The sequence below is a fragment of the Amia ocellicauda genome, chromosome 6 (assembly GCF_036373705.1).
Source record: "Amia ocellicauda isolate fAmiCal2 chromosome 6, fAmiCal2.hap1, whole genome shotgun sequence".
NCBI lineage: Eukaryota > Metazoa > Chordata > Actinopteri > Amiiformes > Amiidae > Amia > Amia ocellicauda.
In genome coordinates, this window is record NC_089855.1 from 23,510,532 (window position 1) to 23,536,003 (window position 25,472).

At 34.7% G+C, this 25,472-nt stretch overlaps 1 protein-coding gene across 3 annotated transcripts in view; it reads right to left on the reverse strand.

The window, feature by feature from the left end:
* Positions 1–1,277: 1,277 nt before the first annotated feature.
* The window catches only part of pcdh9 (protocadherin 9), a 246,869-nt gene continuing 222,674 nt past the window's right edge, over positions 1,278–25,472 (reverse strand). For all 3 annotated transcript variants that reach the window (XM_066706682.1, XM_066706683.1, XM_066706681.1), the window contains one exon: positions 1,278–3,286. In XM_066706682.1, the coding sequence (XP_066562779.1) occupies positions 2,919–3,286 (368 nt within the window). In that variant the 3' untranslated portion in view covers positions 1,278–2,918. The remainder of the gene's footprint in view (positions 3,287–25,472) is intronic.

Below are 25,472 nucleotides of genomic sequence, written 5' to 3' on the forward strand. Positions count from 1 at the left end.
CAAAATATTTCCTGATGGTGATGCCCCGGGGGGGGGAGTTGGGGGGCTGCGACGGATTTTTCTCCCGTGAGAGCGGGGGGGTGCGGTGGAGTTTTCTCCCGTGTTTTCCCATTTGCCTAGGATGCCTACCCCCTTGCGACACCCCTGCATATGAGAGTACTACTCTTCTGAATGAATGTGATTTAAGACTTGCACCAAATCAATACATTTAACAACCTCTGAATCACACATTACATACTGTGAACCATTCATTTTTACTTATAAGTAGAAGAAAGTGACCTATCATAATAAATAAAAAGGAGTTCAGGTTTATAATTTGTAGGTAGGATTTGATTTAATCTAGGCCTTGGGTAGATAATTACACATTACTGAGATTTGTATTAACCATCTTACATTTTATGACATTTAATAGTATCAAATATCATACTCATTTATTCTTGATTCCATGTTTAATGGTCTTTTCCAGTAGATTTGTTTGTTGACTTCCATAGAAAGACATTAGTTTCTTAATTAAGAACTAGGTCAGGTTCAATATTACTTAATGCTGAAGTATATTAAACTTTCAGAGATATTATTTTTGGTTGAAAGGGTTTTCACTCTTAATTTGAAATAATATTATTTAATAATTCTATTAACTTTATACTTAAACTTTGATTAGGAGTAGTACATACTCACCCCCATCTTTACTAATTCTAATCAACTTGCAGGTTCACCTAGGCTGAATCAGTGTTCAACGTACTCTGCACTATAATAATATATAATAATGCACTAATCGATAATTATATTTTCAATAACAATACTTTTTAAATTAATGAAATATCCCTTCCCGGTTTCTAATAAATAAGTACTCATTTTGTAAGGTAACACTTTACATTAAGTATCCCTAATTACTGTGTATTTACACTTTAATTACTTGGTAACTACATGTGTAATTATGCCTATTTACACTATTTACACTAATTGTGCATGGCTAGGGTAATTCTTTACATTTAGTATCCCTAACTACTGTGTATTTACTTGGTAACTACAACTATAATTATGCCTATTTACACTGTAACAAGTAATTAGTGTAAATACACAATAATTAGCGATACATAATGTAAAGTATTACCTTTTTGAGCTTTAAAGTTATTGTTGAATGTATAGCTTCATCAGATTAATAAGAAATATATATTTTGGCAAAAACTTCTACATTTTAGTCAAAAGACAATTACATATGTTTTTTGAACTTCACAAATAGTGCATATGATGATAAAATTAAGGACACGACACACACACATATTCTAAACATTTATTGCAATATCTGAATACCTGTATAGCAGTAACAAGGATTAACTGTTTAAATATCTATGATGTCAAACACCCCCACAACTGACAAACGTACTGCAATAAGCAATTCACCCCATCCCACATGGTTTTATACTGTGACATACTGTAAAACATGAAAGTGCTATACAAAATGAATGTTTCCTTAATGTACAAATTAACCTTTAAATCAACCAAAACGTTGTTTAAATATGGCACAAAATAAACAAATTTAATTTTAAAGCTATATTTGCATGCTATTCCACTGTTTAAAACTGGCTGTCATGCCTTAACAAAATATTTTAAAATGCTTGGGTTCATTTTTTTTTTTTCTTCTGCACGTGCTTCTGAGATCATGTAATTATGTATTACTTGTTTAGTTCCTTCAAAATAGACACGAAATCCTGATACCTGCCATGCATCCACTGTCTAAGGTATTAAACCATTTAAAAGTTGGACTTTTGTCCATTCCCTAATCAGAATGCATGATAAGTCATGAAGGCACAATATATGACATTTATGATTACACTCAGAATAGAAAAACGTGTGGAACATTAAATATGTAGGTTTTAACTAAGGTTGAACAAAATATTTTAGGAAACAACCTGAATTAAAACATACACAGTTTTACTGGCAGTAATATTTGTATATTATTATTTTGCAGTAACACACACTTTTTAGGAATAAATACCCCCCCCAAAATGTTGCTAATTGTTCAAGTCAATTGCAGAAAAAAATAAATAAATATATATATGTATATATATGTATGTATATATATATATATATATATATATATATATATATATATATATATATATATTTAATTAGTATGTGTTATGGGTGTTCCTATTTTGATTTACAGCAGAAATTTGGATACTATTTCATATTTAAAGATAAAACAATTTCCTGTTAATATTTTACACAAGCATTTTTGAGTGTATGGATTGTGTTTAAGATAACAAACGCAGACTCTCCTGCCTAATGAAATGAAATTAGATACAAACAAGAAGCAAACCATGTTAAAAAACAACCATGAAACACTGTCTTAATTTGTTAAGTGATTATTACAGGTACACAAAGTTGGTTAGTATTCATTTGTCCTATTTACAAACACTTCAACAATGACAGACTTAACAAGTGTCCACTAACAGTGTTAATAGCACAATGCTTTTATTATATTTCTATTTTCTTTGTTGGTGTCGAGTAATATAATCCCAAAACAGCTCAATAACAACCACATCACAATATTCTTATATATTGGTCAGCCATAATATCTCTTCATTTAAAAAAAAAAAAAGTTTTTTTTTTTTTTTTCAATTTTTACTGAAAATCCTTCTCTTCTTTAAAGGTGAAGTACACAGGAGGTAAATCCAACTGAGTTTGCCCACGAGTCATGGGAGCTTCATAAAGGTTTTTAATCTGGTGCCATCGATTTTGCAAAATACCTTCTGAGGTGTCAACATAAAGTAGAATTGTATACAGTATACTTGCTGCTTAAGCACAAGTCTAGAAACCTACTTGGTACATGTAACTATCACACAGCGGTAGCATAAGTCTAATTCAAAAGCTGTACAGACTTCCACTGTTTGACCATTTGGTCAGCTAAGCAGTTCTTATAGCTGGTGTTCCTTTGGACCATCAGTCCCCGAGGCCTGTTTGTAAGACTTCAAGTTAGCCAGTGGAATGTCTGCCATGTGATTTGCATTATTAAAATGGCCTTCTGCACTGCCGTACTGCTTTCTGTCCCCAAACTGATTTCGGTTGCCATCTTCTTTCCAGGCTCTTGTCAATGTATGTCCATTCACTAGTTTGTCTTTGGCCCATTCCTTTTGATTGGCAAAGGTGGAGAGGGGGGATTTAGGCTGCTGGTAAGATCCAAGACCTGGAGGCATCCAGCAGTTATCTGAGTGCCCCAGCACCAGGCATTCCTGGGTGCACATCTCTGTAGCTTCAGCTAGTCCCCTTGGTCCTAGTGGGCCATCTAGGAAACAAGAACAACAAGTTAATGGTACTACTCATAAGTATCTCGTACTACAATGCACATCAAAAACCCATTACATGACTGTTTTGTACAGAAAATACACATTTTCATCTGAAGAAGTGAGCAAAATAATGTATAATAATACTTAGATCCTGTAATTTACAATCTTTGATGCGAAGCAACATAATTTCAAGGAGAAAAAAACAAGTTCAAAGTGAATGTTAACTCAACATGAAACAATATAAGTGATTCAGACAGAGGTGCTGAAATTGTAATGCCAGGAGTCAGAGCTTTCACAGTTCACTGCTTTCTAAAGGTCATCAATGTTAAACAGTTTAGCAGATCAACATAAATAAAGAGGTACCATTTTATTTTCAATTGTTTTATACAATGTGTGATTCAATTATAGAAGCACATGTGTTATTCATTCCAATCCCAAATGAGGAACTTTGCATATATTTTCAGAATATCACAATATGTTTTGCCAGTGTATTGATACACCAGATTTAGATTTGAAATATTAAACAGTTTTGAGAGGAGGACAAAAGTGCTAAACAACCTCAAATAATAAGTTTTTACTATAAAACTATGCTAATAATAAACAGAGACACTGTAGAAAGTGTTTTTTCTCTCCCGAGCCTCAATGCTAGGCAAACATCTAATATTAGGCAATCACTAATATTTACCATGCTATTCAGCAAAGACTATTTAATAGTCAGACATGTTTTGGTGTCTTAGCTGGCAGAATACATAATTTCATAAATATAATTAAAGCCCATATGCCATCTGTCTATGAGTTTCTTGCCATTTTGAAAGCAAACAAAAGAAGCAATGCAAGGCCAACTAGTTTTTCATTTATAAATATACATATTGAACAGTAAAATTGGGCATTTATTATTTATTTTTTAATTGCAGCAGGTCAACCATGGAAAGACCATTATCTAATGAAAATATGGGTCAGCCCTCAAGCAGAGAAAATGTATGGTTTTTATTATACCTGTTGTACATACATTATGCATGTATAGAATCTATTTAAACTGTACTTTGATAAGTATTATGATTAGTTTCAGTACATGAAGTCAAACTATTAGGCTTCACAAAACTGAAGCAAACATTTTCTGAAATACATTTTCATTATTAATATAGCTATGATTTCATTGTCATTATTGGTTTTAAAGTAATGCCAAAGTTCTACTCTGATAAAATAGGCTTGTGCAACTAGCTTAATTTAACATTAGGCGATAACTGATAAAAACTGATCATACAGGAAGTGATTAGATGGGGACATTGTATCAATATATGTTGGGAAACCAGTGTTTTAGGTTTATAAATTTGACGTGTGCTGCGCTGACTGCCATTTTAGTTCTACTTTGAGACAAGCACTGCATCTTTATATGAGAAAAAGCAAAATTTGTACTGAACATTCTTGTAATTGTATGCTATATTTAAACAGTACCACATGGATCAGACATGCTAGGTTTTCTTGTTCTATGACACAGCAGGGACAAACCTTAATGCATACATTTTTAAAATATTCATCAAGCTGGAGAACAAAATCTACTTTATTTAATATCTTTTCTGACAATAAGCCACAAGACTTGGCTGGGTATTGAAAATAAAGAAGTACATCAGTTGTTGTGCGAAGGACAAAACCAGCCCTGCCAGGTTCCCTCCGTTTATACATTTTTTAATGTTAACGACGACTCAGGATCATGTAGGAGCGACTGAAAAACAAAAACAAATAAAACAACACAATCCCACATTTGTTTTTCTCCCTTCCAGCTGATCTTGACTAATAAAGGACTAGTGGAAACCGGTCTTGTTTGCATTCTTTTTCTCTAATGTCAATTTTAGTTTACAAACTGGTCATCTTAATGTTTTGCTGTAGATGTGTGCATATTTATTGTTTTGTCCTTTAAAAACTTTTTTTTTTTATCTTGGCAAAACAAGTGATGAAGAATTTAGGTTTTTTTTCCAATGTATTCAAAACAATGTTGTGAATAACAACAATATAAAGCAGACCTATTAACGTAACCTTAATTTACAGATGGCACAAGATGGACAAAACAAGCACATAAAGGTCCCTCTTGATTTTAGGCTTTTAGCAGACAGTCTCGTGCAGTGATCTGTGCTACTCTCTCGCTCTGTTTTGCACTAAAATGCAGACAATTCTTCACAGTGTATTCATGGGTCACTGTCTTTGTAATTATTTTAATGAATATTTCCAACTGAGCCTTCAATTAAATGGCAATCACAGACAAGTGCACAACCCTAATCAATACAAATGTATACAGAACCTTCAAAAACAGACCCTCTAACTGGGAGGGTAATCCACCATTTTAGAGATTTCAAGAACTAATCAATTAAAGACAGGATGAGGTCAAATGCTATTGAGCGGGATTTCAAAGTGATTCTATCCTTAGTCATTGTATGCTCTTGTTTATTTATTTTTCTGCTGGTTATCTAACTGCTTTCCGTTCATTTTCCACATAGGGTGCTGATATAAAAAATGTTCTTGGAACAACATAATGATTTATTGATGCCATGATCAATATGACTGGCCTTATAACGGCTTCTAGAAGAAAACACATTTGAAGCTGAAATATATGTATAAAATGTGTACTACAATTCATGCCAAATTATCAGTATTTTCAGTCTGGTGGGTACAAATATAAATCATATACAATTTATCTCTCTTTCTTTATATATATAGATACACATTTAAGGAAAGTTTCTACGATGAGCATTTTTGGATTACTGTGTGAAACCTAACCAGAGCCTTTACCAACTGTCCAACTGACACAATATGGGTGTCATCATTCTCAATTATTTTTAATTAGATGAAGCTGAGACATGAGTCACTCACATAATAATGTGTGTATGAAAATCAGACCCTGAAGTCAATGTGTATAAATGAAAGGGCATAGCTGGATGCTGTCAACTTAAAAGAAGAAATAAGGGCCAGGAATTGAGCCCTGCAGCACATTTGAGTTGACCTACCATCCAGCTGTTGGCTGAGACAGTCTGGCCATGATGGGAATGAAATAAATGTGACTACTTAAGCACTGCCCTCAGAAGTGAAACATCGAAACAACTTTTTTGGGGGGGGAAAAAATCACTCCATGATCTATGGTGTCAGATTCTGCACTGATATTCAAAATAACTAGGAAAGGAACCAGCCTGGAGCCGCTACTAATGAGAGTGTCAACAGTGACTATGGCTTGAGTTGCCAGTTTGTGAGATAGCCTGAAGCTGAATTCATGATTCTCCTGCTAAGAACTCTGACTTGCATCAGGTCAGTTCCATGTACAACTCATTCCTTTCTTATTTTACTCTTAATTTTTTTTCAGTTTAAGATTACAATTGTAAAAAGGATGACCCTGACAGATATTTTAAAAAAGACAATACTTTGACCATGATGTAAAAAGTCAGACAATATTTACTTTCTTTCACCCAGTGCTAATACCACGAAGATATGCATGTGAAAGTGTGAAACAATAACACCATTAGAAGAGAAGACAATAGTTATTGAAGAGATCATTATACAATGAAAATACTGCTTAAACAATGTAACTAATCTAAAGAAGGAAACGTCTAGATATTGAAGGTATAATATTTATATTAATCATATTGTTTTCTTGCAGTAATTTGTTAATCATTTCTCTCTGTTTTTTATAATTTCTACACCCTAAACGAATAATATAATCATATTTTGTTCTTGTTTTGTTGAATTTGACTACACTACTATCTGGTTTTAACTTATTCACAATACAATATTAAGTACTTGTATTTTTATTTATTAGTGTTTCAAATGTGGTCTAATCCATATAGGAATTGAAGCAATTACCCTTGTCACTTAAAAATTGCTTTTTGAATTAATCTGCCTAGTGTTCATTGCCAAGAGTCACTTCTGTCCCAATGAACTTGTGCCTTTTCAACACCTTGGTACAAACTAGTCCCAAGGGTAAGGTTTAAGACAACTTCCCATTCCTTATAGCCCTAGGCCTGTAGTTGTTAAACTCACCCAGATCATCTATTCTTTGCATTGCTCTCCTTTGAGATGATCTGCATAATAACATGGCCCATTTGTGTCTTCTCTGTTAGTCAATGGTGCGTGGCATTTCAGCCCGGAACAGAAATAAAATTAAATCACTGGGCTGAACCTATGGCTTGTCAACATTAACATCAGTATGAAAGATGTGTGTGAACCTGGAGTCAGCAATCTGTAACCTGGCAGATGTATCATTCCAAAGTCACTCCCTTTTGCATCCAGAAAATAAAAAAATAAATAAAATAAACTATTCATATATGTTTATAGAAATAAAATATAGTCAGGTCATAATGAAATAATAAGCTCTATTATAATATTTCGAATTTGAAGTATATATACATACATGTAATATAAAGAATATGGAAAAAAGTATATTAAAGGTACTGACACAAAACAAAACAAAACAAAGACCCCCCGCCCCCCCAAACAACTGTTACTACTAATAGTAATAATACTGTGGCAAATAAATGTTAGACATGTTTTTCTTAAATGTAATTCTTAAGCGATCAAAAATCATTTCCTTGTAATGATTGTTTTGGGTCTCAAGAAGGCCTGATTATACCACCACTGCACTCCCTAAAGGCTAAGTGTCCACCACAGTTCTGGACAATAATAGGCTCTTAAGGAGTGTTATATTATTAGGGCAACATGAAGGATTGTGCAGAATGACACAAAGCACATTTCAGATATTTGATCAAATCATTACAATATCATGAAAAGTACAGAAAAAATGTAATGATAATAAACATGCCATTCAATGTATATGACATGAACAAGGCTAAATAAATACATACACACATACATGCAATTGTAAATTAACTGAATATTAGTATTTATAAAGATGATTGGATCAAATATTTTCTGACCATTGCATGTTTTCCAACACTTGAGAACTGTCTGGTTTGAATTATTATGATTAAGAAGGGTGCAAGTTATATAAACAGCTATTAAAAATCTATCAATACATATATACCATCACATAATTAGAAATGACATACAAACTAATTACATTTCTCAGTAACTACAGAAATAGTTATTTCCCACAAATGTAAACAAGACAGTCACTTTATTAACGAGATGTGAACATGAGAAACAATTCTAGAATTAATTCATATTTGACACCAATACAATATCACAGCCATTTTAATAAGATAACTGAAAGATTCAGATCTAAAAATAAGAACGTAAGTTAGAATAAATACATTAATAAATAAATATAGACAGTCCATTATAGTCCATCCAGAATGCAGGATTTAAAATCTAGGCCTACCTCATTGTCCACTTAAACAAAGTATATTGTATAAATCAGAATTTTATAGCAGAGCTCATTATATGCATTTAAATGTAACATTTATTTTATTAACATAAAAATAAAATATTATTCTCAAAAATATATAATTTATTTATAATTGAAACTTGAAAACCTGATTTAGTTCCACTCCTCCAGTAGGGCTCCAATTGAATGTAAGGTCAAACATTGGCGAAATCACAAATATGTCAAAACGTATTGGAGTGTTCCTAAGCACGGCTTCATTTGTACAAGTGTGCAGTGAGCGTAACCTTATTACGATCAACCAAGACATGAAAAAAATGTAAAAGTTCCACTTTCAGGATTTATAATGTGCATAGTGCATAGGTCAAATATAAGTTCACATGAACCAATCCCACAGAACAAAATGGAAAAGTATTTGTAGTTATGACGATATATAGTAACATCGACTCATTGGCCAAAGTCTATGCACTTCAATCAAAGTTCAACCAATTAAATTGCAGCAACAAGAATACTGAAAATTTTCTCTAAGCTGCATATAGTTTAAACATATACACAGATATATACCGTATTCATCCTAATAAACAAACATGGCCTATTAGAAGAGCACCCCCATTTCAGATTTTTTCCCCAACTGCAATATCCAATTTTGATTTATTTATTTCTTTTTGACTTTCAATTTTTTGGGTGCATGAACAAGGTTATTGTTGCTCATGTAATGTAAACAGATAATAATGAATAAACATAATGTATTTAGTAAAATAAGTTTTACTTAAACTTGTATATAAAGTAAGACATGAAATAAACAGGAATACTTCACTGTCACCCACTATGTCACCCACTACATCAGGACTATCCACACATGAACTACACATACAGCTCTGGAAAAAATTGATTCAAAAATCAATGTTAAGTGGTCTCTTAATTTTTTCCAGAGCTGTATCATCACTAATACCAGCGTATTTAACATAAAATAGCACCTGTTTGCCGATTTCTGGTTCCCAGGCTGCTTTGTAAATGTGATATCCTCGTATGCAAGTTATAAACTCATATGCAGTTGCCATTGATAGATTTTGATAGAGTATAATCCAGCACTTGTTGTCTTTTCCTGATCGGTAAAACTCTGAAGGTTTCTGAGAACGGCCGAATATTGTCATAATGCTCAAACAACGAAATATGCATAAATGTGCCAAAATCATGCGATTTTGGGGATTTCGTACTTAATAGACACGCATGCAAAGGGTTTTGTCTTACACATCTATTAGGATGAATATGGTATATACACTTCAAATGTGAATCAAGGTGGGCTTTCCACCCTACCATACAGGTTTGTGGAGTGCTTGGGATATTGTTGTCCCATACACACTTAGACCAGTCTTGGCCATAAAAGTCTTAAACTCGTGCAAGATTGCCATTGGCCTCTTGGTAGCCCTTCCAATCAGTCTCCTTCTTGATCAGTCACACAGTTTGGAGGGATGCCCTGATCTACGCAGGGTCTTGGTGGTGCCATATACATTACACTTCTTAATAATTGTCTTCACTGCACTCCAATAAAAATTCAAGGCTTTTGATATTTAATAATACCCATCACATGATCTGTGCCTTTCAACAACTTTGTACCAGAGAAATGCACTACCCAGCAGAGGGAACCTACAGGAACTGCTCAATTTATTCTCAAATCATGTGAACAACTACAATTTAACAGGTGGAGAGCACAGATGATTGCATACACCTGAATTAGGGTGGTGGACACTTATTCATTTCCACATTTTTTTTCATTTGATAAACTATGATAAGAATTATTATTAGTAGTATTAGGTCTTCAATTAATTTATTATTTTAAATTTCAATTCATAAATGTTTGGACTGGGCATTATTGTATTTGCAGACCAAGCTTACAGAGAAAAAAAGACTAAAATCATAAAATACAAATGCCATTATCCAGATTCCAGCCTCTCAAGCACAGCCACTTGCATTCAGCACTGAAGGACAATCCGTGCCATTTATCTGTCTGTGACATGTCCCGGCTGTCACTGGCTGTCCCAAACAATGCCTGATTGAGATAAATAATTAATGCTCCCTTGTCATCCATTCCCATTGTTTAAAAAATTTGCATTGCCTCTTTAAAGCAAATTATTTGTATAACTCTGTCATGTTCACAGATAACACTGAAACAAATCATTGATGAGATCTATATTGTAGCTTTTGCAATTTCTCCATATGGGAAGATGTGAGGCATTGTGGCAGCCCTTAGCCCTTTGTTTCAGATCTGTGGTTTCATTGTATTTGAATCCACAATGCTCTTCTCTCTTAACAACTCTGTAATTATCCTTATGATGGCTTTCAATCTTTTCTTTCTTTTTCTCACAAATATAGGACTTGGCCTTCTTGAGTCCAGGAATGTATGGATATGATCCTTGGTTGATGTTTGTGAAGATATATAAGCAGCATATTGTTTTGTTAGTAAATACACTTTCTTTTGGTACTGCAAACTGATATTAACAAGGACAGTGAATTATAGTTCTCACCAAGTTTAATAGAGACATTGAGTTCTCTCCAGGTAAGACAAACCCTGGGGGAAGTTAAAAGCATTCTACCATGGCTTGATAAAATATGTTTATTTTTTAAGGAAAATGTCACAGTATTTGAGTTTAAGGCTGAATGAATGCACTAGCCAATACAAGTCTCTGTGATGACACTTTTTCCTTATGCTGTAAGAACAAAGAACTTACTGTGTATAAATCTCCTTAGATTTACTTGACTGCATATGTACAATGTGCATTTATTTTTTATGGTGTTGGAGGCAATAACATTAGAAGTGAAGCTTCAGTACATTTCCATTTTATAAGACTGTCCTGAGTGTCATGTTTATATTTTGGATAAGTTAGTATTTGTTACTGTAAAGTATTTTGTCATATCAAGTTGTATTGCTTTGATATATAATAGACAATAAGTTTGTGGAAACCAAAGAAAATCTATTAAGGATTTAAGTAATTACTGGAAATGTATGCAGCACTATTAAAGAAAAAAAAAAAGAATACCCACACTTAGTGAAATCAAAAACAAAAACACAGAGAAAAGCCTTATGTTAAGCTTGAAACATCTTGTTGGAAAATTGGGTTTGATCTTAATTTAAGGTTGGGAAGTCAACATTAATTAAGAGATCCATAAGTCCTTAAATTACACAAAAGAGAATCAGACAACATCTTAAACGTGTACAACTGCATGTCCTGATTGATTGTTCCTTTCAAGAACAACAAGTAATCTCAACAGTGGTGACCTACATACAGTAATGGCTTTTGTTCTAAATCAAAAACACACAGAACTGGAAGTAACACATACACACACAAATGTATATACAGATATGTGTGTGTGTGTGTGTGTGTGTGTGTATATATATATATATATATATATATATATGTACATATATGTATTGTCAATGGAAATAATTGCCCCCACCCCCCCCCCCAAAAAAAAAAAAAAAAAAAAGGAAACACAATGTCTAATTTCTATAATCCATATTCTGGCAAGGTAATACCAACTGAGTAAAAAAGTTGTCATTAGTCCTAAAGTAGGGCCAATTATTTTAAATCACATATGAGAAACCAGCCAATCACAGAGCAGCATTTCCAGACATTCCTATACCTCTTATCTTGTGTATAAATGTCATCCTGTACATAGAATTAACAGGATTTAAAACATTTTCAGTCACCAGTGACTTTTTTTCACTATAAGGATATAGGTGTCTAATCCTTACATGTGTGATTTATAATAAGTTAATAGGTCGTGTGAAGGGTGTCAATTATTGTATACTAGATGTGATTTTGTGCAGTTTGTGCAGTGAGAACCTGCACTGGATGACATCTCTAATGCAATAAGATACATTGAACCTATTAACTTGTACAATTCCATGGAATACATTTCATATTACCCTGAATGGTCTATTAACATTTTACATGACCTGCATCAAAACCCCTTTACATTTAGTGCAACAGTTTTGCAATTAAAACATGTAATTTCAACATATCCAAAATAAATGTCTAAAGGCTATATACCTTCTGCTTTCTACATGTATTCTAGGTAAGTGCATTGGCCACTGGGTTTTGAAAACAAAATGTTAATTTGTCAGACTGTGACCCAATCAAGTAAGACATGTTTTGAGAGCATACGAATAAATTTAAAGACACAACCTGACAATCTGTCTATTTGCAGAATGCGCTGTGGCCTGTGGCAGCTACTCCCCAGAATGAATTCAAGAATGTTACAAATTATCGGTGGGGGTGGGGGGTGCATTCAATGTAATTGTAAACAAATGATCTAGTTGCATACATTGTGCTGGATTGTGCTTAACTTATTATTGATTCTGATTGTGTCCAATGCACTTTTGACAAGATGGATTAGTGCAGATGGCTTATAATTAATGACATAACTAGAGGAAAGAAACCCCAAAGCTTATAAATGGTGTACCTTAAGCTATAGTTATTTTTCACAAGCAGCAGCAGAGGGTTTTTTTTTAATTTTATTTTTAATTTGAAGCAAAGGCTTTCATTTACATCTATGCACTTGGTCTGCATACACTTACTGACTTCCAGAACTCAACTTGCCCTACTTTCATGCCTTTGGTGGGTCACATGAGCTTTGGCCATGATCTAAAGTCACATGAATAATTCTGCCTGTCGCTAAACCATCATGATGTCACTTATCAACCACCATTATGTCACCTAAAAGGGAAATCATCAGTGGAAAGCCTAGAATCATTGATATTTAAAACTGCTGTTCTGCAGCTGAGAAGCTGAGGAACTGAGGATCCTTGAGCATCATTGTTTAATAATTCTGATATTATGGCTTGAGGGGCATATTAGAAAATGGCATGAAGTAATAATAATTAGTTTTATAATACATAACTTGTCTATGGTATGGCCCTTAAGCATGCAATAACACTTAACAACCTGACCAATGAGTATTGTAAAAGATGACCCTTCCTAGTCAGATAATTATGCACAGCAACCTCTACATGCATATAGACCTTTGTATATTTGGCATGAGAAAAGTTAAACTTTTTGAGAAGAAAGTCACCCACTTTTGGAGCATGTTGACAGGTTTGCCTTGTTTTGGGGCTGTTTTGCAACCTTTGACTTGAGTCCCTGGTTGGAATTGAGAGATGAATAGATTAAAAAAAGAAACTAGGACATTTTAGCTAATAAACCCCATGCCCTCAGCCAAGAAATCCAAACATAGATGCAAATATACTTTTCAGCCTAATTCAACAGGTTTACATGCAAGTCTACAACCAAATGGGTATGGGAGCACATAAAAATGTATAATTTTAATTGGCAATCACAATCTCCAGACCTCAATCAAGAACAAAACCTATGGTATAAATTGAAAAAGCTATGCAGAATGCACAAGGCACACATCCCGGAGGAGTTGGGGGGTGGTCAAGTATTTCTCCTCGGTTGTTGATGAATGTATTAAAAGGCCTCAGGAAGTGCCTATTCTGTGTTATCAAAGCCAACATGAATTCACAAAATACTACGCATTAATTTGAACATGGTGTAGTTACAATATGTAGCTATTTTGACAGATATGCTATTGATGCATACAATATTGCATTTCTTTTCACTTCATCAAGGAACTGAAAATATTTGGAGGCAACTGTACATGCTGATGGGGGTATTACAGTATTTCCTTTTTAGCAGGGGTGTAGTGTCTCTGCCTTTAGAGCAAGTGGGTCACTCTGGCTGGGGGCCATAAATAATGAGCTAAATTCATTCGGTACAGTCTGGAGATGCCTAGAGTGCTTCCTGTTGGCTAAATAGAAGACTCCAGTAATTCTATATAAGGGACTTAATGTAGAATGTAAAATACAATATAGTAGATAACCAAAGGAATTTGATTGTGATCTGTTTTGGTCATCAACATGCATTATCAAATATTTACCAATTTGCAGTAAATTGTGTTTGCATTTGAACAGTTGTCTTCTTGCACAATGCCAGTGTTAATTTAGTTTGATTCACAGTCTGTGGCTTTAACAATTTCCGTTTTGGCAACAGATTGTAAGCAGTCAACATTATTAATGTGGAAGTGCCTCTCTAATTAATAGAAAGCCATAATAAAACCACTGATGGTGGGCTTTAGCAAAACCGACCCGTGTTAATGGAAACAGTGCCAAATCACCTTTTTTGGTAGGTTGTTTATTTATTAGAGCTGTTTAGTTGTCCAGATGTTGTTATTCAGGATAAATGAGCCTTTGTTTTACTGCAGAACAGAGGCCCAGAGATACTCACTGTCTCCAGCTGACACACTGTTGCCTAAAGAAACCGCTTTTTGTCCAGGCAGAACAAATGTTTTATTTGTCCAGGCCAAATTACATCAGAGCCTATTATTCTAATGCCTTCTAAAGTTAAATGCTGCTACGGCAAACTAGCCACAGTCTAGACTACTTTACTGATAAGTTCAAGAAAAGGATCAGACCTCAAAGAACTGGGATGTCTGACTGGTCCATGTTGACAGGTCGGTCAGCTGTGGAAATGCAGTTCCATATGTGCCTAATTATGGGATGGCTAACCCTGGTCCAGAAGAACAAAAATCCAGCAAGTGTTAGACTTTAAATTATATTAAACAATTTGAAATTACAGGAAAATGTCATATTGTTTCATTTAATTCACCAAGGTGTTGTTTAATTAAGTGAGCAGGGGTCAATTGGAGTCTGCAGGGCGTTTATTGTGAATTACCTCTGAATTACTTTTGAAACAAATGTAAATTATCAAAATGCAACTGTCTTAAGCCTTTAGAATTTAAATCTGTTTAAATGTGGATTTGGCACTCTTGGGCAGATTAATTAGTAAAATTTGTGTTAAAAAGAACTACCCCCACAGACACTGTCAGCACATTGTTTAATTTTTCTTTTCGTTTGCTATTGATTTCATGTTAAATTGTTGAATGTTACAACTACAAAACATTACTTTTCATCATTCTGAACACTGTTAAGGGACACAGAACTGGGAGGGAATCATACAGCTTTCTTTGTGTTTTAAAGCTCATCCATTTATCATCAGATATTTAAATATATGTGTATGGTAAATAATTACTTCCAAGCAGTCCACACACAATGCATAACAGCAAGTTAACAGTAACAGGTAATTTACTAATATAAACATGTATTAACCTGGTTTTAATACCTGCCTTACTAAGTCTTAATGAGATGTTTTGAATACCACCTCAGAACACAGCATAACATAACATAAAATGTTTCTTATATATTAATCAGCAAAATATAAATCCTTATTACTTATTACATTTTCTCTCACATTCTTTCTTTTGTGTTTGTCATTCACATGTCTGTCTTCCCCATATAACAGTCTAATGAGGTAGAAACATTTGTGATCTAAAGAAAATGCTACGTCGCTTCTCCCTCACTGGTAGAATATTTTGTAGTAAGATCACAGACGCATGCTTAAAGTTGAGAGGTTGTGTTATGTATTAAAGGGTTTTAATGAATCAATGTCCAAGGGGAAAATGACAGTAACTGTTAACTTCCATACATTATGATATTGTTTTATTGAAAATGTATGAATCACTATATTGGTGGACAAACTAGGCCAGTGTGTTTATACTTCCCGTTCGATATTTTATTTTAAAATGTGGAAATGTTCGACTAAAAGGGCCTAAACTTTTGGAAAGTATATAATCCTAACAGAAAATGGAAGCAGCTTGGTTAGGTAGCATGTCTGTCTCAGCTAAGGGGACCTAAATCTCCTCTCATCCCTGTTAGCCACGTTTGCACCCTTTGGGATACAAATTGAGTAAGAGTGGTGTAACAAGCTATGGGATATAGAATGAAGAAAATGCAATGTGTCCCTGCCATACAATGTGCTTGTATAGTGAGCATGTGGCGGAACCAGGCGTTCAATAAGTGGTAAATGTAATCTGATATATGATATATTCATTATGAAAACATGTGCTCAATACAGAAAGTCCAGTATATGTACATGTATGCATAGGGCAAGAAAGATTAACAACATGTACTGTAATACTATACGTCAGAAATTGATTGTTGCAAGATAGGGATATTTTAATAGATGAAGTCTCTTGACAGCACAAGCTGGTTCTAATGGACATTAAAGATACAGTGCTGTGATGTACAGCAGAGGTTTCCTTCAGCCCTACAATTATGACACCGTGGAGAATGTTTGCAGACCCCCCAAAGAGATTCAGTGAACATGATGAATTATCCCTGGGGTTCCCCTTAAGGTCATGAGAAGCAGCACCACGTTTACAGATAAGTTCCAACTGTGATATCACAGCACTGCAGTACTTTAAGACTACTTGGCAGTGGCCAATAATTCATATAGAAATAAACCCTGCTGATGAGTATAGCCTCAAAATTAAGAATGTGGTAAAGTACATCTAGGTAACAAAAGAAAAGAACGGAATGGAACATGGTTTTAAGGTATTCATAACTGAAAATAATATGCCCAAAAAGCAAGAGGACATGCAGATGCCAAAATATGTATATATACACAGCATATGTCAATTAAACATTGTTCTAAGGCCAGTTTTAGCTGTTTAACTGTACTTTATTCATACAGATAATCTTTCCACAGACATGCATATGCAGTCACCTCCAAAATGATTGGCACTCCCTTGATGAAGATGAGCAAAAAAGGCTGTATAAAATAACACGGGCAAAACCAAACAAAATTTAAATCTGCATTAGCATTCCACTTTTTCAGTCTTAAGGATCTGTATTGTTGCCTTCCATTGCATCCTGTTCCACTTGGGGATAAAAATGAGGTAACACGCATGTACAATCGATTTGTCATCCATCACCACAGGGAAAGGCAAGGAACTCACAAATGAAAGGAGACATATGGTTGCTGACCTTCATAAATGAGGCAATGGTTACAAAACAATACAAAACAAAAGTACAATATCTTCTACATGTTGGACAGTTGCAATATAGCTCATTACTTTTGTTGTTCATTTTATACAACCTACCTTTTTTGCTAATCTTTATCAAGGGTGCCAACAATTTCTGAGGTGACTGTATGTATATATATATATATATATATATATATATATATATATATATATACACTCACCTAAAGGATTATTAGGAACACCATACTAATACTGTGTTTGACCCCCTTTCGCCTTCAGAACTGCCTTAATTCTACGTGGCATTGATTCAACAAGGTGCTGAAAGCATTCTTTAGAAATGTTGGCCCATATTGATAGGATAGCATCTTGCAGTTGATGGAGATTTGTGGGATGCACATCCAGGGCACGAAGCTCCCGTTCCACCACATCCCAAAGATGCTCTATTGGGTTGAGATCTGGTGACTGTGGGGGCCAGTTTAGTACAGTGAACTCATTGTCATGTTCAAGAAACCAATTTGAAATGATTCGACCTTTGTGACATGGTGCATTATCCTGCTGGAAGTAGCCATCAGAGGATGGGTACATGGTGGTCATAAAGGGATGGACATGGTCAGAAACAATGCTCAGGTAGGCCGTGGCATTTAAACGATGCCCAATTGGCACTAAGGGGCCTAAAGTGTGCCAAGAAAACATCCCCCACACCATTACACCACCACCACCAGCCTGCACAGTGGTAACAAGGCATGATGGATCCATGTTCTCATTCTATTTACACCAAATTCTGACTCTACCATCTGAATGTCTCAACAGAAATCGAGACTCATCAGACCAGGCAACATTTTTCCAGTCTTCAACTGTCCAATTTTGGTGAGCTTGTGCAAATTGTAGCCTCTTTTTCCTATTTGTAGTGGAGATGAGTGGTACCCGGTGGGGTCTTCTGCTGTTGTAGCCCATCCGCCTCAAGGTTGTACATGTTGTGGCTTCACAAATGCTTTGCTGCATACCTCGGTTGTAACGAGTGGTTATTTCAGTCAAAGTTGCTCTTCTATCAGCTTGAATCAGTCGGCCCATTCTCCTCTGACCTCTAGCATCAACAAGGCATTTTCGCCCACAGGCCTGCCAAATACTGGATGTTTTTCCCTTTTCACACCATTCTTTGTAAACCCTAGAAATGGTTGTGCGTGAAATTCCCAGTAACTGAGCAGATTGTGAAATACTCAGACCGGCCCGTCTGGCACCAACAACCATGCCACGCTCAAAATTGTTTAAATCACCTTTCTTTCCCATTCAGACATTCAGTTTGGAGTTCAGGAGATTGTCTTGACCAGGACCACACCCCTAAATGCATTGAAGCAACTGCCATGTGATTGGTTGGTTAGATAATTGCATTAATGAGAAATTGAACAGGTGTTCCTAATAATCCTTTAGGTGAGTGTATATATATATATATATATATATATATATATATATACACACACACACACACACACACACACCCTGACTTTGTGCAAGTGTACCTAGAAGAATTGATGCTGTTTTGAAGGCAAAGGGTGGTCACACCAAATATGGATTTGATGTGGATTTTTCTTCTGTTCACTCACTTTTAGTTAATTGATAAATATAATCTATTAACATGTCTATTTTTGAAAGCATTCTTACTTTACAGCATTTTTTCACACCTGCCTAAAACTTTTACACAGTATGGTGTATGTATGTGTGTGTGTGTATATATATATATATATATATATATATATATATACACACACAACTCTGGAAAAACTTAAGAGAACACTGTACATTTTTCTTAAATCAGCATCTCTACATGTATGGCTGCCATTCCATTCCATTCATATTTTTATTTGGAATTTGGGAGAAATGTTGTCAGTAGTTTATAGAATAAAATATAAATGTTCATTTTACCCAACACATACCTATAAATAGTAAAACCAGAGAAACTGATACTTTTGCAGTGGTCTCTTAATTGTTTTCCAGAGCTGTATATATATATATATATATATATATATATATATATATATATATACAGTATATATATATACCTGGCTGGGACATGGGAGATCAGGGTTCAGTTCCTGGTGTATAATTGCAGTTTACTTTCAGCATTACAAAAAAAAGTTTCAGCAAATTATCCCCAATTATTCAGGAATGTGAAAAATATTATTTCACATCATAAAAAGGAAAAACAAAGCAAAATGTCTAATTATTGCAGCTCATAAGAAAAGTACACAACCTGTGTCTAACAGCCCTCAATCTTTTTTATCTGACACGTAGGCTCTAAGGGCACTAATTGATCTCAGTTGTGCAGAATGTCACATGCCGAGCTAATTTCCCTAAACTACAATCTAACACCATGCTACCATTTTCTTTGAATTACACAGAGTGTTTGTATAAGCAAGGTGTATAATTTGCATCCAACAGCTTTGTCAAATATAATCAATATGCATAGAAAAAAACTAAAATAGGTACTCTATGACCTTTGTTTGATAATACTTCACTAGCATGACATCTGCCAGATAGAAAGATGTCAATATAAATATGGCCGCAGGTCAAACTGAAAGAGTCAATCTCACTGGATAATGTAAACAAGTGTTATAATCAATCCCCTGGAAGCACAATGCCCCTCCTTTGCTGCAAATATGTTTTGAATAATACATATTGCGAAAAAACAAGAAGGACAAAAAAAAAGAGAAAGATTTATCTCCATATGGAACTGAATAAGGGCAAATAATTCCAATAGTATTTTCACAGTCATTAGAAATACTCAATTTATCTTCCTTTCATTATCCATATTTGTTTATTGTATCTGCTAAAGTGAATGTGTATATATGTTCTCATTTCCGAAATACGCATCATTAGATTTAAATAACCATTTCATTTTTCCCTAAGCTCTATAGTAATGACCTCAGATGTCATTGGTAAATACAACGACTTTAATTTGATAAAACAATGATATTGTTCAGGGAATAATTCTTGTGGTGTTAAGGAAAAAAAAAAAAAGAAAAGCACAAACAAAACCAATCTTAATGCCCCTGATGTAAATCTATGCAAATATGCTCACAAAAATGCAATATCATTATAAGTCAGGAGGCTTTCAGAAAGTAAACTAACTAAGCTGGGATGAGATAGCAGCTGATTTCTTCAGTGATATAAAACCGGAATCCAGAGAAAGGGTAGAGGACTAGTGTACAGTAACCATAGTATATTTCACCGTGTACCAAACAGACAAAATACAATTATCTTTTATACACAATCCTTTACAAGGAAACTGTAATATGTTAGAGAAATTTCCATTCTGTTCATAATCTTTAATTTAACCCATGAAGGGATTTCTTACACCAAATACCCATATATTCTGAAATGTCTTAAGTACAATTATGCTGAACCTAGGTTAAGGCATCCAAACTAATGATTTAATAGCAGTGGTGGGCCATTGCCAATCAACGTCTGAGAAAGGGAATGTTTACTGGACTAAAACTGCAAAAAATATATTGAGAGTCATCAATTTTTTAACTTTTTGGCTTCTGTCTTCATTTAGCTAACTTCTAAAAATCCAACAAATCGAAGAGTTGTTTCACGGCATCACAACCATGGTTTTAGTAATTGTAACACTTATTAGTTAAGGGAATTCTTGTTGTTGTTGAAGAGCAACACAGCCAATTCAGGATGTGTGTTGTGTTACTGGTTGTAGTGAACCTGCAGGACATTCTTAGCAACATTCTTATCCTCTGTCTAAATATCGAAAGTGCGTAGGAGCTCCTGCTAAGTGTTGTTTACATCGACGTGTATGAAGAAACATGTTGTACAGGTATGGTGCGAAACACAACATCACACAACCCACAAGCTCTTTGATTGACATAACAAAAGGAAATCCAGCCAACCCACAATAACTTAGGCACACCACAGTGCACCTCTTTCTACATAACTGTTTGACTGCATGTATTCAGAGAAATAAGTCTACTCAAGCAGATTAGAACAATATGCTTTAGAGTTTCATGGTAGGATGAGCTTCCATGCAATACATTAACTTTTGCAAAAATGCAATAATCACTGAGTTGCCAATAGGAACCCACCTGTGTAAATGCATGCAGTTAATAAACTTAATCAACAGGATTTAAAAAAAAAGACAACAATTCTGAACAGAGTCTACACATACCCATAACATTTGTATAGATGTAATGCGTTTCATTGATCATTGTAGGCAATACAACATTTTCTTCCCATTCATACAACAGGTACTTACATGTGTTGTAGAACTTATAGGTAAACACACCAAAATTAATGATTTGTGAGTGATCTGGTTTTAAAACAAAACAGATTTGTGGTGTGAAAACACACTCCTGCACAACACAAATATGCAAATGCTCTTGTGATTACATTTTGATGCTGTCTGATACTCTAGAAACTATTCTTGCCATAGGAATGGACAATTATGTGCAAATGGATGGGCACTATATTTTCCCCTGACCCACTAGTGTAATGCAGAAACAACAGTAGGGTTAAAAAAATGTATATTTACATTCCAAATAACCCTTTCCCTTCTCATGGATTCCACACGCCTATTTTATATTTAATAATAACATTTGTATTGGTTCATACTAGTTTTCTTACTGTTGCCTATTGTCGAAAGTCATACTGGCAAATGCTATCTCTGTCCTGCTTGCAGTCGAAGATACATTAGATTTAATACATTGAGATGAGAAATAGTTAAATTCAGATCAGAAAATTCTCACGGTTTGCTCCCTGTGGCTAAATGTGAACATTATTTATTTAATCCATCCCTTACTGTTGAATATATTCTAGGCTACATCATCTTTCCGGGAGGGGGTGGGTGGATGAATAGTGGTCCCCTTAGCATGCTCACTGACACAGAGCTTTATACCTAAAAATAAGGCTCTGGTTAGTGGGTAATATATATCTATACACTAAACAACTATGTGGCAGCTTGGTATATAATAAAGATTCCAACACTGTTTTTGACAGTACTAACAGGCAGAATCCTACTTTTGGGTCTGACACTCAGCCTTTCAATTTGACTGCTGAAAAAACTGTCCAGTTATCACTTGGCAATCATTGCAGATTTATTTCCCCAAGAGAACAGAAATTGCACCAGCGTATGGTTGAAAAATATGCAATTGACAAATTGGTTTAAAAAGTAATTAGATTTCCCAGAATTTCACAACTCAGTGTTGGAGTTAAAATTCAGTTGTGATAATACATGAAATATACTGAAATATGAACTTAACTGAAGTGGCCTATGTAACAAAGCTCCTTCACATTTTGACATTGGTACAGTTTTTTAAGTTAATACAGAAAAAAATATAAAAAATGATATGACACATACAAACCAAACTGCACATTAACACTAGGATACAGCCCAGACAAACTCTATCAAGTGCAATACAAAATAAAAGCGATTGCACCGGAATTGCTTCACTAAACTGTAGAAGAATAGGAGGGGGGTGGAAATGAGAATCTATGTAAGCAATAAGACTCAACAGGGTGTTGGCTATGCTAGAATAAACAAAGGTCAGGTGTATTGTGACAGATGTTGTGTCCCTACTATTGTCCTGTTCAAAGCATCTTTTTTATTTATTTAATATAATTGCTATTGTTGGTTCCGCTACTGAACTTTCATGGTCTGCATCCTCTAAGAATTAGTGTATTCTTAGAGTTAACAAACAAGTTGATATTTATTTGGAGGACAATTTCTTTTTGTTACTCTTGTACTTTGTACTTGTACAAAATTAATACAATCTGGGTTATACTCTGATCTAATACTCTTATACTCTTAATGCATAATATAGTTTGGAATGCGTGTTACCCAATCAGGATGCAAATATTAAGCAAACATAAAATTACACTATTACACCTAAGAAATTAGGCCAGGGCTCCCGGCCCCAGGGCTGCAAGCTAGGGTTAAAAAATTCTGCATGTGAAGATATAATTAATATGAGTTGTGGTATATTTAAATAACCCTACAGCAATTTATAATAGGTATTTCAGGGAGTCTGAAAAATACGTTTGGAGAAAATGCGTAATACTAAGACAGGTTAGAGTATCTCTGCTGCCAGATGAGATGCGTGTGTTAAGATGGGTCAGCAGCAATACAACTGGATTTTAATCCCCTGATTCATGCCATGAAGTAGAAATGTGCTGTATCTTATTAATCAGCCAGCTTGACAGGTGTCAGCTTCATCTTTGCTACCTTCACTCATTCCAGCCAAGGCTTATTTAAAGCCAGGTTACACAGGTTAATATATATATATATATATATATATATATATATATTGGGGAGGTCTTCATTCTACAGTGGATCAAGAAAAGCTGTATATCAATTTAAACTTTTTCCCACTGCAATAACACGATAGATCAGATGGAATGTTAATCGAACAACCAAAAATAATATTAATGCCACTACTGCTAAAACAAATACTGATAATTATTATAATAACTCCTATACAAAGAAAAAGATTGAGGGATATCTTAACTTACAGCCCAATGTTGTTTGAAACTGTAACACATATTATGCCAGAGGATGGTGCTTAGGTGTCATATCTCTAAAATAGCAACTGCTTGGAAGTGACAAAAGGTCATTAAACGTATTCCATGGGTTCCTCAGAACCCACAAGATATGTCCTCCTTAGAACACTGGATTCACTTTGATTCATAACTGCTGTTAAAGCATTCAAGTCCCACTGATAACCCCCAGAGGGAAAATCTTACAAGCTTATTGCAGAATCTGCAGAATATATATATATCACATTTACCTTGCATTCAATGAGTATACATCGATTGTTATCAATGAAGGTCCTGTCTCACCTGAAATGTTTCTCAGAGTCACTCTAAGTGGCCTTCCTTACATGTTGGTATGTGTGTTGGTGTTGCAAAGTTCATGTTAAATAATATCAGGTGTTATGCAGAACAACACCTTTGAATAGGAAATAATAAAATCATTGCCCTGAAAAATGATGATGGCATCGTAATGCTACATCCACAATTTGTCTCCACCAAGACACTGATCAAGATTTGTGAAGGAGTAAATCAAGGAGACACAATCTCTCCAAAACTCTTCAAGGCAACTCTCGAAGTGTTCAAGACTTTGGACTGGGAACAAAAAATAACCAAGATAAACAGAGCTTATTTGAAGAACTTAAGATTTGCAGATGACATCGTCATATTTTCAAAAACACCTGAAGACCTGCAACCTTTCAGATGGACACAAGAAGAGTGCACTTAAAATGAACCTGGGTAAGACCAAAGTCATGTTTAATAGCGTTGTTCAATCTGAGAAAAATTAAGTAGATCAGCAGATATTTTAAGAAGTCTTCCTTGGGGAGGCCTTCACCCAGCAGTGGAATGATATAGGCTGATGATGATGGTAATGGTGATAATTCATATTATTTTTATATGCTACCCTACAGATATGAAATGCAGTTATGATATTATCACAATGAACATTGCTTGTACATCAGGTGAAGGATTAAGTGGGGTATAAAACTGATATACATACAGTTAGGTCCATAAATATTTGGACAAGGACACAATTTGTATAATTTTTACTCTGTACACCTGTAAGGAAACAATTAAGATATGGTTTAAGACTTTCAAGTTGAGGGTAGTTACATCCAAATTAGGTGAACGGTGTAGGAATTACACCCATTTTTATATGTGGTCGCCCAATTTTAGGGGCTCAAATGTATTTGGACAAACTAACATAATCATGAATTAAATTGCGAGTTTCAATACTTGGTTCAAAAATCCTTTGCAGTCAATGACTGCCTGAAGTCTGGAACCCATAGACATCACAGATGCTGGGTTTCTTCCCTGGTGATGCTCTGCCAGGCCTGCACTGCAGCTGTCTTTAGTTCCTGCTTGTTCTTGGGGTTGTTTACTTAAGATACAGTTGTGTTCATTAAATAAATATTTAATGAACAAAATTAATTTGGTTCTGTCACCTCCACCAT